General features: G+C 43.1%; 1 protein-coding gene across 1 annotated transcript; it reads right to left on the reverse strand.

Annotated features, from left to right (window-relative positions):
• Positions 1-14,576: 14,576 nt before the first annotated feature.
• LOC138510675 (enolase-phosphatase E1-like) lies at positions 14,577-17,363 on the reverse strand. Its single transcript, XM_069626455.1, has one exon. The coding sequence runs from the start codon at positions 17,361-17,363 to the stop codon at positions 14,577-14,579; it is 2,787 nt and encodes a 928-aa protein (XP_069482556.1).
• Positions 17,364-19,014: the final 1,651 nt, after the last annotated feature.

Genomic DNA, 19,014 nt, shown 5'->3' on the forward strand with positions numbered 1-19,014 from the left:
CCAGGGGCTATAGCACCCTTAGCCCCCCCCTACCAACGCCTCTGATTGTAGCCCTCTCTGTTTCACGTAACTAGCCAATATTCTCTGCTTCGAGTCGCCCTTCATATCCATTAACCTTACTATAAAGCATTGCACACGTCGATGATCACCTGAGCACTTACCAAGGTCAACACATTCCCAGTCGCTCCAGGATAGTGTGAAGGAGTGGAAAGAATGGAGGGCAATGAGGGGGAGATAGAGATCATAGAAGAAATCTGGGTTCTGCATCTCCCACCAGATATCTTGACTTCAATTCCCAGCAGCCCCAGCTCGTGTAGTCATGGTGAGGGATCATTGGAGTTGTAGTCACAAACACCTGGAGAGCAGACACCTGGATGAAATGATTGAATTGACATGAGCAGAGTAGAGTATCCATGGCCTTTAAGGAGGTTTTTGCACAGTGTGTGTATTTGATTGAATGCACAACTAGCTAGGAAGCCACAGTACATGTATTTGGAGTACCCCAAGTGGAAGTGTTTTAGTTTATATGTGGCATCCAGTATTGTTGAGTCATCAAGCCTGCTGGGAGTGAAATCCAGGTGAATGTAGCAGTTAGTGTAAGAGATTGTTTGAAAACACAATCAGACTAATGCACATTTGTGATATCAGCTGGCTGACAGCATGCAGAATGCCCTTCATTTGAGGTCTGGACAGTAGCTTTACATGCTTTGAGGGTGCTCAACATTCACCTTGTGAATGGCAGCAGACATTATTTTTTCCTTGATATAAGTGATGTTGTCAGAGAAGGAGTTTATGCAGTTATTGCATTCATTTCAGGGTCACTGATGGAACTCTTTGCCTGTGGATTTTGAAAAGGCTTTTTTATTGCAATTAACACAAACTTAGATGTGAATTTGAAGGAAACATGATTTGACACACTGAATGTTGAATTTGCAATATTTATTGTGTTAGTGGGGCACATATCCTCTTTTCTGTAGATGGCCCTTTTCGCTGAATGTTAGGTCCTGAAAGAAGCATGGCTTTCGCAGCCCAGTGGGTGGTTTTTGACTTTTCTGGCATTGCACATGTGTTAATCATGCTGTAGAGTGCTAGATTACATCAATGGCTGACTTGTTGATGTGGGCAGTGACATTAGGTTTCCGGGGGTTGTGAGGGTGCCTGCGGTCTTTCCAAAGCACAGTATATTTATGCATTTGTGTTTTCTAGCATGCTTTAAATGCAGAGTAATATGCTTTCTATGGTGCCATGAGTGGGATGGAGGAAAGCTAGCACACAGGTGAATTGAAAAAAGGGGGGCCCCTTTCCCATACACTATGCCCAAAATTCACAAAATCAACTCGAGTCACAAGTAAGTTTCGAAATCTGGTTGTGTAAAAGTTGCCCCTCCAACCAGGAATGCTGTAGTAGCGGAGATAGCGAGCACCCCAGTGCTGGTAACAGGTGGGGTGGATTGAAGCATTGGGAGAAGCAGGTCTCTGTAGGAAATGTTTTTAGAGGGGCTGCTTGATGCATTAAAGAGGTCATTAGGATCTTTTTGAAGCAGCTGATATTCGGATCCTGTCATTCTTCAGAGAGATCAACAGACTTATGGGCACATTGTTTAAAAATATAAAGATTGAAATCCTGCGAAAAGGTGAAGAATGTGGTCTGACTAGTCAACATGGACACTCGAGTCACAAGTTTGGGGGTTCCAATTACAATAGGCCGATTGCAGCCATTATTGTGGGCTGATAAACGGCAGGACATGCTTGGGTTTTCTCATTTCAAAAGGTGATACAACAAACTCAACTGAGAGTTTTCACAGTGCAGATAGAAGCTGCTAAAGAGAACATTCTCAAAGGAGCGCTGTTTGATCACTGATCAATGTAGGTCTCCTTGAGATATGAAAGATTGCCGAAGCCCATAGCTTGTGATCACTCCCCCTGCAGGACCATTAAGATCACCTCCACCTTCTATAATCAGGATAGTGCAGTGAGAATGAGAAACTAGTAGAATACTTCATGTTCCCAGTATAATGACTGGCACAATGAGAAGATTCAAATCACATTTCCATGTATTTCTGCATGACATCTTCCTCGGGCACTGTGGGGACAGATGTTATTATTACCTAGCCTGATGGTACGCAAAGCATTGCCATCAGAAGAATAGAGGGTTGCCCTTGTGTGGATGGAATTCCATTGTGTGTCCTGCTAATGAATACAGATATCTGGAGTATATAAATGCTGTCAGTAGTAGTAATGGCAGTGCTAATATCACTGGCACTACTAGTGGTACTACTACTGGCAGTTCTAGAAACATGCCTTCCCTGCTAGTGATAATGCTGGCAGTAGTAGTAGTAGTAATGGCAGTGCTAATATCACTGGCACTACTACCGGCAGTTCTAGAAACATGCCTTCCCTGCTATTGATAAGGTTGGCAGGGTAGAATTAATGATGTTAGTATCACTAGTGTTAGTATTACTGGCAGTGCTAGAAACATGACATGCGTGCTAGTAATAATGCTGGCATTGGTAGAAGTTGTGATGGCAGTACTACTGTCACTGGCACTACTGGTTTTACTACTACTGGCAGTTCTAGAAACATGCCATCCCTGCTAGTAGTACAAGAAGTAGTGATGATAGTACTAGCACCACTGAATCTACTACTGTTACTAATACTGGCAGCAATAGAAACATGGCATCTTCTATTGAGCATGTTTCCAGCTATAGATCATCTGGAGACTGGACTTCCTCTCCTACTCTGATGTCACTTTGTGTTTCCCAAATTCAAGGAAAACTTGTATAGGAAAATTCTTATGAAAGTGTTAAAAGTAAGATGTGTGGGGGAAATTGACAGAAGGAGAAACAATTACAATAACAAGCAACTTGTAACTGTTGTGCATATTTATTTCTGAGCACTGCTTCTGTTTAGAGAATGACTCATTCCTTCCCGGTGCTCTTCACCTTAGTGTTTGTCAGGCCTTCTCCCTGGGTCACCCAGTTCCTAGTATAGTTCCTGTGAAGCGAGAAGAGGCGGATCCATTACCAATCATGACACCATTGAAGACATTGTGGAAAAACATGCAAAACCTGTCTATCTTTCTCAGTCTTGCTGAAAATGTTGTCCTTTGTCCTTTGCTAGGTGACTAACTGTGCCTCTGGATTGTCAATTGTCAGTCATTTCTGTAACTAAGTGCAATGACACCTATACACAGGCATTCTTTCAAATCTAATCTGAAGTGGAAACACGGGTTAGCACTCTTTATGGCAGATTTGTATAAACTGTTTCTTTCTGAAGGAGCATGGAAATATAATGGGATATGTGAGTACTTTTTTCCCATCTCTTTTGACCTGTGAGGACATAGACTGATATGATATGCAAGTCCGATTCCAAGACATTCCTCTCATTTTAATTGCCCCAAGCAGAAGCTGTGGATGTGGGCCCAATGAGATCACATTTGTGCGCCTGACATTAGGGCCTAGGATATAGGTGCCATTTAGATGCTGTGCCCCTGTTTAGCTCGTCCTCGTTGCTGAAAGTGCTTTTGGCTTTCAGGGAAGACATCTTAGGATGGATAGAGCAATATCTGCACATTGCAATAATATCATTTGAACATCTGTTTACATGCAAGAGAAACCATCTTATCTGTCTTTATTTCTTGCAGCTTGGAGGCCGGTGGCAAGACCACGGGTGCAGACAGATTCAAGGCTAGATTTCATTTCGCACTGCTGGGTGAAACAGCTGTAACAGAGCTGCTAGACTTCAATGTTGCAAAGGCAACATCCTATATACTAATGCTGTGGTGTTGCCTTACATTGCTCTTTATGACCCTCCAATGCACCGCCTGGGATGCTGCAAACAGTGCACCAGGCTGTGTCTTGCAACGTGGCAAGAAGCCGATCTACCGCAAGGAGGGCGACGTCATGCTGGGAGGAGTCATGCAGCTGCATTTGTTAAACATGCCTAGGAGGCAAGACTTTGTAAAAATACAAGATGCGCAGAAATGTTACTTGTAAGTTCTTCAGAATTTAAATTATTTTAAAAGAAAGCCTCCCCTTTTTTATTCTTTGGCAACAATATCACTCTCTGTGTTTCTAAATGTGTTTCATTGCTGTGAGGGATCTGAGAGCGGGGAACACTGCTGTCTGCTGCTGAATGGTGATGCTTCAATAAAAAATGTAGGGAACAGTACTGTGTTAGCCAGACAAAAAGTCAAGAATGTGTTTATTTTCCTCAAAAAAGCAAGCCAGCAGTAATGGATCTTGAAGTGATAGTTATGAGGCTAAGACATGTCATTCTGTAAGCTTGCGCTAGCCCAATACAGGTATTGTCAATTCTAGAAAGCTAGTGGTATTGAATCTCGAAGGTATGACTAAGTTATGAGGCGAAGACATGCCATTCTGTGAGCTTGCACTAGCCCAATACAGGTATTGTCCATTCTAGCATCTAGGGATGACACAGTTATATCATGTCATTCTGTAAGCTTGTGCTAGCCCAATAGATATATTATCCAGTGGTAATGGATCTCAACTGGATGACTCAGTTATGAGGCTAAGACATGTAATTCTGTAAGCGTGTGCTTGTCTAATGCTGGCCTAATGCATGTATTGTTTTGACTTCTTCTCTGCCCATGGTCACATTGACTGAATGCCTGTATACATGCAGAGAGACATGCTAAACCCTCTTTTGCTAACATCTGATCACAACAAGCAACTCTTTCTTCAATGGCCGCAAGAGATCTTGATCATCTGAAAGACATAAACCTAGAGCCCAGGATCACTCACAGGATAACAAGAGCAAATATTAAGTCACTTGCTCAGGGGACAGCACACACCAAGCTGAAAAGAGACATTATACATCCAATTCTTTAAAAAAAGACTCTGAACAATTGAACCCAGGCAACTAGCATCCTCGTCTGTCTGTCACTGCCCTCCCAAAATGTCCCTTCCATCTAAGAAAGAGGCACCTGGCACCTACAGCGGAATAATTTTGCCCTCATGATAACAGCTTTCAGCAGGCAAAGCACTCAGTTGTAATTTATAGTGCACCCGCTACCACTATAGTGCTCTAAGTAGCTGGGTAATAAGGCCCTGTCTTGGGATGTCCAGGATAGAATGGAAATGGTAGGTTAAGGGTAAAGGCAGGGATGGGAGCAAAGGAAAATATGATAGCAGGAGGAGGAAGGTGGGAGGGAGAGACAGAATAGGCATTGGCCCATGGGAGATACAGCTGGAAGTGAGGAAAGGATTCTATGCAGGGGGTGCAGGGTGCAAATATAGGCCAGTGTTCATTTGATATATTTTCTACTTCATTACGCCGTCCTTGTGATGGCGTTTATGGTTGCCTGAAGAGCTCAAGGCGTGCTTAAGAATTCCTGTGGAGTAGTGAAGCCTGGTTTAAGGAGGAGAGTGAGATCACATAGTGGGAAAGCACCCAATGAATCCAGTGATAAACCATGGCAGCAGCAGCAACAGAGACGGATGTATTTCTATGCAGCTGTAGAGGAAGGAAGGGGAGCAGCGGTAGCGTATTCCTGCCCTAGAAATGTGGCCCCTGAGCACAGATGTCTAGGGGATTTTATGTGGATTTGCCGAGTGTGCAATAATAATGAACTTCCTTACAGAACATATTCTGAACTTGGGGGGAGTGGGTTTGACAGCACCATGCTATGCTATGCTATGCTATGCTATGCAATCCTGCTCAGCTCACCCACGTGACACAATCTCTGCCGGCAGCGGATCACTCCATCATACAGAGTGAGCCATGGTCTGGTGACTGGCACCTTTTTACCCATCTTGCAATTCTCAGGCAAGAGGACTAGCCCTCATGCATGATGTGTCACCCATCTCTGGGCAGCCTTCTGGCTCAGGCAGGAGGTTAGTGTCACAGCTTTACTGTCAACTAATCACATTAACTTACAGCTCTTCTGATCATATCACTCATCAAGGCTGTGGTGTTGCTCTGCCCATTACAACACATAAGTGTTCATGAGAGAATATACATTCTGTCAATCTCCACAGTTTGCCACTTTCATGCTTGCTCCGCTGTAATTACATGTACTATATGTTCTCTTAATTCTGTTCCAATACTTTCAAGTGTTTCCCTAGCCTCAGCAGTCCTGGTTCCATGTGGTTCTTTATTTTCTGCCCCTGCATATACAGTATTCCTAAGCATTATTCAAACATGCTATTTTTTTTTTTATTTTTTTTTTTTTCGTTCAGTTTTTACAAACTTTTTGAAAACTTTTTAAACACTTTAACTTCTTAAAAAAACACTTTTAAAATACATCAATTGAGTCCAAAAGCAAAAATAGGAAGTACAACTGAATGGCAAACTTTCTCTTGGCTTAGCGCAACTGGGCCTTGGTATATCTCCATTCGGGAGATTTCTCTAGTTCTCGTTTATTTCTGTGCTCTTTACACCTTCCGTTTTCAGAACTATGCGTGAATAATAAGTGGCTTTCTTGATCAGTGTCTTCACTGTTCACCAAGTCAATTGTTTGCGATTGTCTTATCCTCACAGTGTGGAGAAGTCTCCCCCAACCGAATTTGCATTTGATCGAGGAATCGCGTTGTTGCAATCAGCAGGGATTTACTTTCGCCAATGTAGAGGTGTATCCACCATTCTTCCAGACCATACGACAGGACTCGACTCCTCTCCTTCCTTAAGCAATTTTCTCGCTGGACTTTAAGTTCGGGGCAACGCAGGATCAGATGTTTTAAATTTTCGTCTTCTTCTGCGCAGAACCTGCATTTCGAGTTTCCTGCCGCAATCTTCCTTCGATGGATTAGGATCTCTTTGGTTTCATAGATGTTTAGGCGAAATTTTAAGTATAGTCTTCGTAATCGTTTACACGGTGATAGCATTAGGTATTTCGCGAGTGTATTGCATCTTTTGGCTTCAGGTGGGGTGTTTAGCATACACTTGTGCGAAGATCTTTTTTCATTGATTTCTATCCAGTCCCAGTCTAATAGTTTTCGTTTTACTAGATCTGGATTCTGCCATAAGGTATCTTCGTCTGAACCCAATTGAGCTAGGATTTCTTTGCATTGGCGCTTCCACTCACATAATGCTGAATTTCCTTTTCCTTTGTCTTCTGTCAAGAATTTGACGGAGGGTAAGTTTGCTACTTCATGAGTTTTCCTGAACAGGGCCAGTTTGTTCCAGGTGATTCTCGCATTGAGAGTGGAGAGACCTATCTCAAACAGTACACATGCTGTAGGTGTGCTTAGTGGGATCTGGAGAATCCTTTTCCAGAAGATGCTTTCGCAACGGGCCCATATTTTATAGTCACACCCAAACATGTTCTCGGCACCATAGGTGAGAATTGGGCATACTTTACTTTGGTAAAATCTTCTTACCGCTTCATAAGAAAATTTGCCATATTTTGCTGTAAAATGGTACCCTGTGCTGTTAATAATTTGCAGCACCCTCGTGGAGTCCCGCTTTGCCGCGTTACTCTGCTCCCGAGTCCTGAACTATCGTGGAGCTTGAATCACTGTGGACTATTGTGGACTATTGTACTGCATTTACCAGCAGGCCACTGGTAACCTTGTTGGAGGCGGGCCCATAAAAGACCGAGGTCGCGCGCACCGCGCGCGCGCACCCAAGCGAGTCCCGTGGAGTCCCGCTTTGCCGCGTTACTCTGCTCCCGAGTCCTGAACTATCGTGGAGCTTGAATCACTGTGGACTATTGTGGACTATTGTACTGCATTTACCAGCAGGCCACTGGTAACCTTGTTGGAGGCGGGCCCATAAAAGACCGAGGTTGCGCGCACCGCGCGCGCGCACCCAAGCGAGTCCCGTGGAGTCCCGCTTTGCCGCGTTACTCTGCTCCCGAGTCCTGAACTATCGTGGAGCTTGAATCACTGTGGACTATTGTGGACTATTGTACTGCATTTACCAGCAGGTGACTTTTAACCCGCAAAGTATACTTGCTATTGATCCTGCCTCAAGACCCAAGTTTACATTGTATTTATTTCTATTTTGTCTAGGCCACTGGTAACCTTGTTGGAGGCGGGCCCATAAAAGACCGAGGTCGCGCGCACCGCGCGCGCGCACCCAAGCGAGTCCCGTGGAGTCCCGCTTTGCCGCTTCGCCGCGGCGTCCGGGGCTCCGCGGTACCGAGGCTCACACTCACACAGGGTTTACCGATAGGGCCGAGTGCTCATCTCGTTACATTGCTCCCTGTCTAAAACTAAGATTTGAGCAACTACGAATTTACGCTGCAACTCACTGAGCTTCACTTGTGACCATGTCCATTCGCCCTAACGGCTTTCTCCGGTTGACATCGGGCATGCCGGTCAACACAAGACAAAGAATTATGTCTGAGACTCATCTTGACCGCGAAAGCCCCATCTCAAACGCTGTTCCGTCCACCTTGTGTTCTACGCCAGTTCAACAAAATCCTCGACAAAAATCTAAAATACTGTATCACAAAAAGGATCGGAAGGACCATAACACAGACATACGGAAATATGGGTTTGGAGCTCTGAGACATGCTGATTTGGCAAGTATTGCTGTGCGTACAGATTCTCTGATAACCCCCACTATCAATGAGGTACAAATTCTTTGTAATAACCAAACAGCTGATCCTAATGTCCAGACTGTATGTAATGTATCTTTAATGACCGATAATGAAAAACTGTCCGCATCAATGTCTGATAGCATGTTGTTAAGAAATGCCCTGTCTGGAGCACCGCACACAGGCCCCCCCGTGAATGAAAATGTGGAAGCGGCCATAATTGATTTAGACTCGATCAACTCTTCCTTTTCAGCCAGCCTAGAAGGGTCGAATCTCTCACAATCTCCTGACATGTTCCAGCGATCCAGTGGCAGCACTGCAGTTGAGATCTCATTTATCCCTCCAACTCCTCGCAGAGTTCAGGCTGGTCAACAAGCCTCATCTCCTAACTTGACGGACATATCTAAACCTGCTAATCTAACCTTAGAGGTTATGAATATAGCACTTATGTCTCTTGCCAAGTTGTTTGAATCCACCGATGGCACACTCAGAGTGCTCACAGAAAAGTTTGATTTGCTCAACACTGAAATATTTAAACTTAGATCTGAACTGGCATCCCTCCGAAAGGACTCTGCTAAAAAACACACCCATGAACTTGAGTTTCAAAAAAAAATGTCTATATTCCTTAATAAAAAGCCACCAGAAACAGTAAGTAAAACCTTAGCTCTTATAGATGCGCACACACAGACAAAGAAAGATCCAAACACTCAGAATGTAGAAATTAAGGCCAAGATGGGACACATACAACAAGAATTACAGACTACTCCACCCGCTGAAACGTATGCTCAGCTACCGTTTGTAAATGGTATCATTACAGAGAACTCTATCCCAGCCCAGTCTCATGACCTAACTCAAGCTTCCTCTATGATAACCTTACCTGAGGAAGGGAATAGAGCGGCAGTACCTGAGAAGTCTATATACCCTGTCTTCGATGTCAGAGTCAACAAAAATATAGCAGGAACAAATGTCAAACCCAAAAAACTGCCATCTCAAAAAAAATCAAAAAATGTCAAAATGGCAAAAATGACAGTCTCATCGTCAACGAGACATTTTATTAACAATCTATCACGTGCCAACACCAGCACCCAAGTGGTCTCCGGGATCATAACAAAAAAATATGATGCACTAACCAAATTGAGGAAATCTAAATATTTAGAGTCCTGTCAGTCCCCTCGAGTAATTATAGATCACCCTCCTCTCGATGAGTTAATAAAACTTGCAGAAGGTCACCACTCCCCTCATCTCTTGACATCTCAAGACAATGGCGAAAAGGCTAGCCAAACTCCATTACATCCAGTAATAAATAGCAAGAGGGAAACACCTGACGACACGCTTGTATCAAGGCAAAACTTGAGACGAGAGATTGACCGCTACTTAGAGAGTCGAAATTTTGAACCCCCCAGGTTCCCTATCATAGTCAATGGACCTGCGAAAAGCTCCGTTGCTAACATCATGATAACGACAACGGAAGCGCAGAGCATAGAATCGAACAAGATTACTCCCAAACGAGTATCCTTTGCTGACTCAGAACTCCCAGGTCAGCACAATTCAGCACAGGACTCAGTAAATAACAATATTGATAGACAAAAAGATATTGATGAAATAAAAGAGTCCATTGCGCGACTATGGATGATAAATTCGAAATCGCAGCACATGTTGCCACAAAAAAAAAAAAAATGATGACAATAATAAAAAACAAATAATGTCATCACAGGTTGATACAGACAAAGCCTGCGATATTAGCAGCAGTAAACTAGACAAGCACATGAACATGACATTAAAAAAGGCACAAGGCAAAATTGTAACAAGACATGCCTTGCTACTAGGGTGTCGTCAGGCTCATCAATACATCTTGAACCGCCAGAGTGTGCTCAATCTGTTCTCTGATATATCAACACTCAGAGACATTCAATCGCAAGATATTGATCAAATCGAATTTCAAAATGAAAATGACTTAGGTGTGGTACTTGTGTGGACGACCTCTCTGATTGTACATAATGTGATATGGGCAGCGCGAGAAGCTCTATTTGAAATGGGCTTTAAGCTTTCTCGATCTGATGTTGCAAAACATCCCCTGAAGTCCTGTCTTAAAACATTGCAAAAATCACAATATTCCATCTCAATTTATGACATTGGGGAGCGAAGAGAGTATCCACAAGAGCAAACCAAGACCACGAGAGTATAGCTAGATTCAACCAAGGAACAAGTATGTTTATCCTTACTCAGCTGGAATACTCGAGGCCATAGCCATTTGATTAATAACTCTAAGAGTATACTCCAAGACTTTGACATCATTCTGTTACAGGAAACCTGGCTTACCACCACCCCAAGCTGGAATAATTTTGAAATGCTTCTGGAGCCGGCCATACGAGCAGACAAAGGCCGACCTATGTCGGGATTACTTACTGCTATTAACACACGAGCAAATTTACATCTAACTGCACTACCGGCGATAAATCCATTTATACAATGTGCTCTCATCGATGTTAACTCTTGCAAGATTGCATGTGTAAATGTGTATTGGAATCCATTGAGTATCACAGTTGCCATGTTTTTTAAAAATCTTACAGCTGCTCTTGAATGTATTATGTTGAACAATGGCATTATACACATCATTCTAGCAGGAGATTTGAATTTACATCTATTACGAGGGGACTCTGCTAAAAAAAATGAACGGGCTGATCTTTGGACTAAATTTGCGAAAGCATGGAACTTAATTATGCTAAATGGTACCAGTACAGCTGATTCTCCGCCTCTTCCGACGTGGCGGAGCAGAAACTATACTGCTATTATTGATTATATATTTGTCACTAGATGTCTTTTTGACCACATAACTGACTTTGCAGTTAGAACCTCTGAGTATAGTGATCATCAGCCACTCACATGCAATCTCATGTTAAATCCTGATGTAAGTGCGCCAAGACAAACTTACATCGGGTCAGCTAATATTAACAACTCCTTAAATCGGTTGAAATGGACTAAGCAATCCTTAACACGTTATCGTGATCACTTACAAATAATTTGCAGCTATTTAAGAGTTTTTTTGTCATTGGGGTGTCATTTATGCTGGAGTTAATCATGGTTCCTAAATATCTTGTGTGCGGCACCTTGTTTAATTTATGTGTTCCTATAGACCAGGTTGTTTTTTTTTTACTTGCAGTTCTTCCTCTTTGGTTTTCCAATACTAGAATCTCCGATTTGGCCACATTGATCTCAAGACCCAAATCTTCATCAAAAGTTCTTAGTGCTGTAAGTTTTCTTTGGAGCCCTATGGGGGTCTGGTCTATGATTACCATGTCGTCCGCATACATGATGTGATTTATTGGGACTCCATTTATGAGTGGCGGAAATGAAACAACAGATGACAGTGCTGTTCCAACTTCTGATACATAGAAGTTAAACAAGGTAGCTCCTAACGGGCACCCTTGTTTCACACCCCTCTCCGTTGGTATGGGATTGGTTAGATTTCCTTCACGATCTAGTCTCACCTGTATGTAGGTGTCGGAGTATAGATCTTTAATGGCATGGATGAGGCTCGCGTTGCATCCTCTTTCTTTGAGTTTTTCCCATAAGGTTTCTCTGTCTACACCATCAAAGGCATTCGCCATGTCGATAAAGGCCAGGTATATTTTTCGTCCTGATCTGATGGCATCGATTTTTAACAGGTTCAATATCAACAAGTTTACACTACAGCCTATACCTTTGACAAAGCCCGACTGGCGTTCATCATATACTTTGTTTTGGTGGATCCACTTGGTCAGTTGAGCTAACAACATCGATGCAAACACTTTTCCCACTACATCAAGTAGGGCTATTGGGCGATAGTTCGCGGGGTCTGTGCGACTGCCCTTCTTGTAAATCGGAACGATAATCCCGGATTTCCATGTCTCAGGGATTTTCCCTTCCTTTTTTATTGCTTTGAAAAGTGTATGACAAAAATTTGACCATTCTTCAATATTTTCTTTTAGGTCTGCATTTGACAGGCCATCAGGTCCCGCCGCACGGGAGGCGTTACATCTCTTGATGGTCGCTCGGATGTCTTCTCTTTCCATGTCAATTTCCCACGGCTGTCTAGTGTCTTCATTTGATGTCTCAGACGTTTTTCTCCTTTTGAATAACATTGTGTAGTGCTTTACCCACTCTTTTTCGTGCACCATGCTTGATAGCAATGCCTTATCGGAGTTCTGTGTGTCATTAATAATATCCCAAAAGCCTCTGGTATTCTTTCGATTTAGCGCCTTCAGCATTGACTCTGCGTCTCTTTGTTCAGATATTGCTCTACGCTGTTTATGCCAGTTGTTATATTGGTTTTTCACCTTTTTTATCTGTGTTTCCATGTCTACTGCATGTAGGGCCCTAATTTTCCGAATTAGTTTCCTTAATTCTCTTTTTCTTCGTGCCACTTCTGGGTCATACTGGTGTTTTCTGTGTTCCGATCTCGTCAAAGACCTTCTCTTTTTGACTTTATAGATCTCAAGGAGTTGTTGGTATTCTATTGACGTCGGGAGATTTTGTTCTTGAGATTTTTCTACTAAGTCGGTGATTGACACAATGTCACGTTGTTTCAAACGCAGTCTATTACGGCCAGGAACCACAGATGGATCTTGTCTCCATTGCCTACGCTCCACCAAGATGCTCTTATTCCATTCGGCTGCCACCATGTTGTGGTCGCTGTGGTTAGTCATAACCACGTGGAAGGAGTCGATTTCCTGGAATAGATTGTCAGAGACGAAAATGTAATCTAATATTGACTTTTGTCTTCCTCGTATCCAGGTTGGTTTGGCTGGAGTATCGCCCTTTATCGCTCCATTCAGCATTACTAGGTTTCTTAGAGACATTTCATCAAGCCAGCGATCACAGTTTGTTTTTTCTCTGTGATTCGCTAATGCCTTAAGTTGAGAGATCTCAATCAGTTTCATATTAAGGTCTCCACACAGTATTAATAGTGCGTTTGGATCTCCTTCTAGTATGCTGTCGATTGCATCTAAGATGTCATCCTCAAATTTTAGATGTAATTTCGCTGTTGTATTCCAATACACATTTAAAATGTGGATGGTCTGATTGTTAGTTGTTGACGGACACACTGGTTCGATGCTAATCTTTTGTAGATGGGACGAAAGCTTCTTTAATTCTCAGACCGCTTTTCCTTTTGATCAGGGTTAATTGTCCCGACATTGGGCGACCTTTTCCTTTGCTAATCGCCGGATTGAAAGCTACTTCATAGCCTTCTATACATGGTGTACATGTTATCCATGTTTCTTGCATGCAGACAATATCGGCTTTTCTCAAGAACTCTGGTGTTGAACTCAATAAATGGCTAAACCCCCTCGTGTTCCAGGAGGTTATCACCAGCTTTCCCCTTTGGCATTAGCTCATTGGTAACCCATTTAAAGATTTTGCTATCAATCTCCATGATTGGGACTCTTCTTCAGTGTTCAATGTGTTTTTGCACCTCATCCTCTTTAGATCCTGGGTGTTCTCAACTGTTATTCTGATTTTTTTCTGCTTTATCTCCTCCAACGAGTGTTGTATACCGCCACCTTCTTCGTCCCCTTCATTTTTGTCTAGTTCTTGGGCTTCATTTATTAAACTTTTCTCCTGTTGGCTTTTCACTTGTGTTTCCTTTTCAGTTATCAGCTGAGCACCTTTCTCTTTTAGGTTGTCACAGTCGTTTCCTCCCAGTGCATTATCTGCCTCATACACTTGATAGCCTGCGTTCAACAATTGTCTCTCACTCATCATTATCAGTTCGACAACTTTTTTCTCAGCAATATGAAGCAGTACAAATTTCTGGTTTGAGTCTGCTATAATTTCAACCCTGTCAATTTGTGGGCTCTTTAAAGTTCTTAGCACCGGGATCTTTTGGAATATCTGCAATATCGTGTATCTGTTTAAAGCGGGATCACTCTTTTTGAGATCAATTTTTTCCACTAGTACCCTATATCGGGTGGAATTCTCATCTTTCTTAGATTTGCAGCTGTGCTCAATGGATTTATCTGTTTTTCTTTGACTTTTCGGAGAAGGTGCTGTAATTGATTGTGCCCCACTCTTCTTTTGGCACTTCATATCCTTGGTTAATGGATTGCTTGATAACCCACTTGGACTACACATCGCATTTTTTTTTGTTGTTGTATAATCCTTGCACGTTTCTCCTCCAGCGTGCAGAAGCTTTTCTCATTTCCCTCTTTGGGCTCTTTATTCTTTAACGTTGATTCTGTTTTTTTTGGAGTCGCTGGCCATAGGAAGACTCTTTTTCCTGGTTGCCCTGTCGCTCCCTCTTGTTCAGGTTCGATAGGGGTCTTGCATGTCGAAGTTGGCACTCCTTTCATCTTGTCTTGCTGGGTTTTCAGTTCGCGTTCGTCAGCTGTCTCAGTGGCGTTGTCATCCTCAACATCTCCTTCAGTCCGTGAACTGTAGGTTGACATATTCAGTAGATTTTCGTCATCTTCAGCTTCCTCCTCAATCACCAATGATATTTTTGTTTTTCCTTCATCTTCGTTTGTCTCCATCTGTCTGGTCTTGCTTTTGGCTGGTTCTTCTGTGGCTGTTGTTCTTCCAGCCTCGCTGGAGTCCGTGCTACGTTTTTTGTTAGTCACGTCCGTGGGCTCAGTATTATTTACTGTGATGGTTAGCGCTTTGATGTTTCGGAAGAAATTTGCAGAGCTTCGCGGATTTTTGTTCTTCTGCACTTGCTGATTTGTAGATTTCATTTTATGTTTACTCTGCTTTACGTCGACAGACCTGCTTTTCACACTTTGACCCGTGCTCCCTTTTGATTTTCTAGACTCGAAAATGTCAAACCATTCGACTTCGTTCTTCTTTTCAGTTATGACATTGACTTTGCTGTTTAACGTCGTCTGTCCCGCATCTTTTTCTTTCATACTCATCCTTAGATCATCTAAGACTTCACTCTCACTTCCTCCCTCATCATTTTCAATTTGTACAATCTCAATTAGGTCCCTTTCTTGGGGCCTCTTTTTTTTTGTTGGAGTTTTGAGGGTGTTTTCTTTCATGACCTTACCGCTATCTTTGATGGGTTCCTTTTTTTTATTGTTTTTCTCTTTGCTGTTTCTTTCACTTACTTCGTCAGAGGAGTCCTTTGTCTTATTTATTTTTTCTGGGCTGTCCCTCGTCAGAATTGACATTTCCAAGTCTGCTTCAGAGCAACAGTTCTTATTCTTCTTTGTTCTTGTGGGCACAGATTTTAATTTTGACGTTTCCTCATTTGTCAGTGATCCGACTTCGCTGTCTTTTGCGATCGTGGCATGTGTTGTTTCTGTGTTCAGTTGGATTTTTGTTGGGAGTCGGTTCACACTTGCATCCGCTCTATATTCACGATCTTTTTGTAAGAGCGTCAGGGCTTGTTTCGTCACTTCTGCCAAGAGTCTTTTATCTTCGATTGTTGCTTTTAAGGACTCTCTTAGCGCTGTTAAAGATATGTCATTACCTCTTCTAGTTTCCACGACTTGTGCCGTCATGTCCATCAAATCTATTTCGAGCTTTACAATTTTCAAGTTCAGCAGGGCGACCAATGTTGTTTGGTCACGAAGGCTCTCGTTTAGATTTTCATAAAGTTTCAACAACGGGGCCACCGCTATCGTCGTTGCAGACATTAAAACGGGGCTCAGCCTTCCAATTGTCGTCTCAACGAGTGTCGTGACTTCGTCAGAATTTTGAGGAGCCATCGGAACTGGGCATTGCTCAAACTGTTGTCTCACCTTTCTTGGATGGAGAGACTTTGCTTCGTCCTCAGAATCAGATGATGCCTGACTCTGCGCTTGCTCACTTAATCTCTTCGGTGTGGGCGTCAGACTCCGTCTTGTATTACTTTTAAATCTTTTGTGTCCACCTTCGAGTTCTAAGTCAGCGCTTAGTTTTCTTCGGCACCTTTTTTGTGAAACTACAATCTCTTCGTTTCTAGACTCGAAGGAAGGAGTGTTCGCTTCTAGCGTCATCACATCGTGTAGGCTCTTTTCCTTAGTTCCTTGCCAGTCTACTTGTGGAGATGTCCTTCCGCATGAATGTGTTTCTGAATTCCTTCGTCGTTTCGCTAAATTGGAATTCATTTCCACTAGGCCTCTCAGGACTTGGTCCGCGAGCCCTACTGAGTCCCTTCTACGTGGAGTCTCGACAGTTCTTTCCTTTATAAGACTTTCTTTCCATCTCGCAGCGCGAGATCGCTCCTCATTGGGGTCTCCTTCTGTCACAGCGATACTGGTTTCCTCGCTTGACTCCGATGTTCTTCTTTTGTTGTTTCTTAGTACATGTTCTTTTCCCTTTTGAGTTTGTAGATTTAATGTTTTGCGATCCTCCTTGTGCATTGTAGCCACTCTTGTCCATGCCAGTATCTTTAGAGAAGAGCCTGTGTGTATTGGTTTGGATGAAGTATCGCAGGGGACAGCCGCGCGACCTGTTGGGGACACACTTTGTCCTCTCACACTCCCTGGAGATGACTCTTTTGTTAGATCAAACGTCTCTGCTGCTATATCCTCTTCTGACGCACAAGTCGTTTCATTCAGTTCTTTCCTCTGCTTATTGTAGTGTGAATCGTGTTTAGGTAGGTTCACACTCTCCTTGACTTTATCTGAATGGTCACTGCGACCTGTCTGGGCGTCCGTGTGGATAGGGTTTGAGTTAACATTCATAGACCTTCTCCTCTCAGTCATAGTTGCAAGTGTTTCGCTCGTGGGTCTGGAGAGTGGATTTCCAGCACTAGATGTTGTCGCGGCAGAGCCAGAGTGTATCATAGCAGTACAGATCTTCAGTCTCGACTCAACCCCCATTTTTCTCTCCTCATCCGATTGTATTTGCAACTCTTCTATTTCAGTCCTTATCGTGTCAGTGGTTTCCTCAGTTTGCATCGGAGCGCTGGGGGTGAGGAGAGTCCCTTCCTTTGTATCGCTCTCCCGGCCCTCGCTCACGTGAGTCCACTCCCCTAGGCCACCAGTGTCCCCCTACATAGAGTCATCATCGCCATCCGTGTACTCTGATTCACTTATCCCCTCGCAGTCACTTACAATGTTCAACTCGTTGCTAGCTAAGCTAGCGACTTCTCCCTCTCGGGTTAAGATTGAGCCGTCTTTCCTCACGTTTCTTGATCTCAATGATTCAGCGTGGGGCTCTGAACATGCAGCGAGGTGGTACGGAGAGATTGTGCTCATTGCATGTAAAACTTCTGCTCCCGCTCTTCTTTCCTCTCTCACCTCCGTTGATGACTTCCCACGCACCGCTGTAATAGTAGTGTGAAAGCCCTTCATCGGGGCATTTGACATTACTTTCCCTCGCTTTGCGTGTGCTCGCGTGTTAGGTGGAGCAGTGTCTCCGGTCCTCATCCTTGAGACTTCTGGATCTCTCCAAAAACGCTCCTCACGCGGAGTACACTTCACGCACTTCTCGTCCTTTTTCGGCAGGGCTCACTCGTAGTAAACGTAGCGCGGCGGACAGCGGACGGGGGAATGTGGGGAACTATGGGGAGGGTGCACGCGGGGGTGAGATGGCATGACTAGGTTGTATTTGTTTATAAATAGTCCACACCCACCCACTTGAAGTGCGGGCCATGTGGAGGCAGTGCTCTATATGTATATGTACTCATGATTTATTGTGCATTAGCCTAGAAAACGAATTGCAAATTGTATGACTTTTTAACCAAATTTTCCTAAACTAATATGCTGTAAAATGCACCATTTCAACAGTTTATTTTAAAAATATTCTCCTGAGAAAACAAAAGATTTTCCGTTAATTACTTAGCGCTCACTTGCTATGCTTGCTCGTTTGCACTAATTATTGGAAGATATTTATGCCCCTTTAATAAAGATTTCACCTGCTGTCACTGATGTAGAATCATTTACAATCACAGTGCCCCCTCAGGAATCGCCTTACCCAGTCGCCCTACCCAATGGCACCTAAAGCTGCTGCCACTACAGTCACCTGCATTATAATCTTACTGTCTGCACACTATGATAGCTGGAACATTAGGGTGCTAGGGAATAGCACCACCCTCGTTGTTTCTATGTTAGATGTGCAAAGCTGCATTTCAGGGATGTAAACCTTGGCACAGAGTAAATAACTGCACGTCACAATCACAAATATAGACTAGGAAGGGCAAAACCAAGTTGAATCACATGCAATCTCAACAATAGGGATTCCATTCGACTAGTACGTTTCAACCATTTGTGGCTCAGCCTCCAAATGGTTCAACATTTTGAAACTGCAATTCAAGCCACTTGTATAGATATGAGTCTTTGATGGTTTGACAAAGTCTCAAATAAAATGCTCTGGTAATGCTGAATTCTTTAATGATCATGGCAAAGTAAATCATGCAGTAGGACCATATGTTCATGCATGTAACAATTTGGAAGCTCCATCTAAAGCTATACCTTTCCAAAATATGCACTTTTTATTTGAAGTGAGATCATTTTCTTTTAGGTGAAACAGTTAATCTTTGGTGTTTTTTGCATAATGTATTCAAATAGGAAAACACTGAAAGCAAAGAGATGATGTATTTGGCAGATT

This window comes from Ambystoma mexicanum, chromosome 6p (genome assembly GCF_040938575.1).
Source record: "Ambystoma mexicanum isolate Mex_15411 chromosome 6p, UKY_AmexF1_1, whole genome shotgun sequence".
NCBI classification, from domain to species: domain Eukaryota; kingdom Metazoa; phylum Chordata; class Amphibia; order Caudata; family Ambystomatidae; genus Ambystoma; species Ambystoma mexicanum.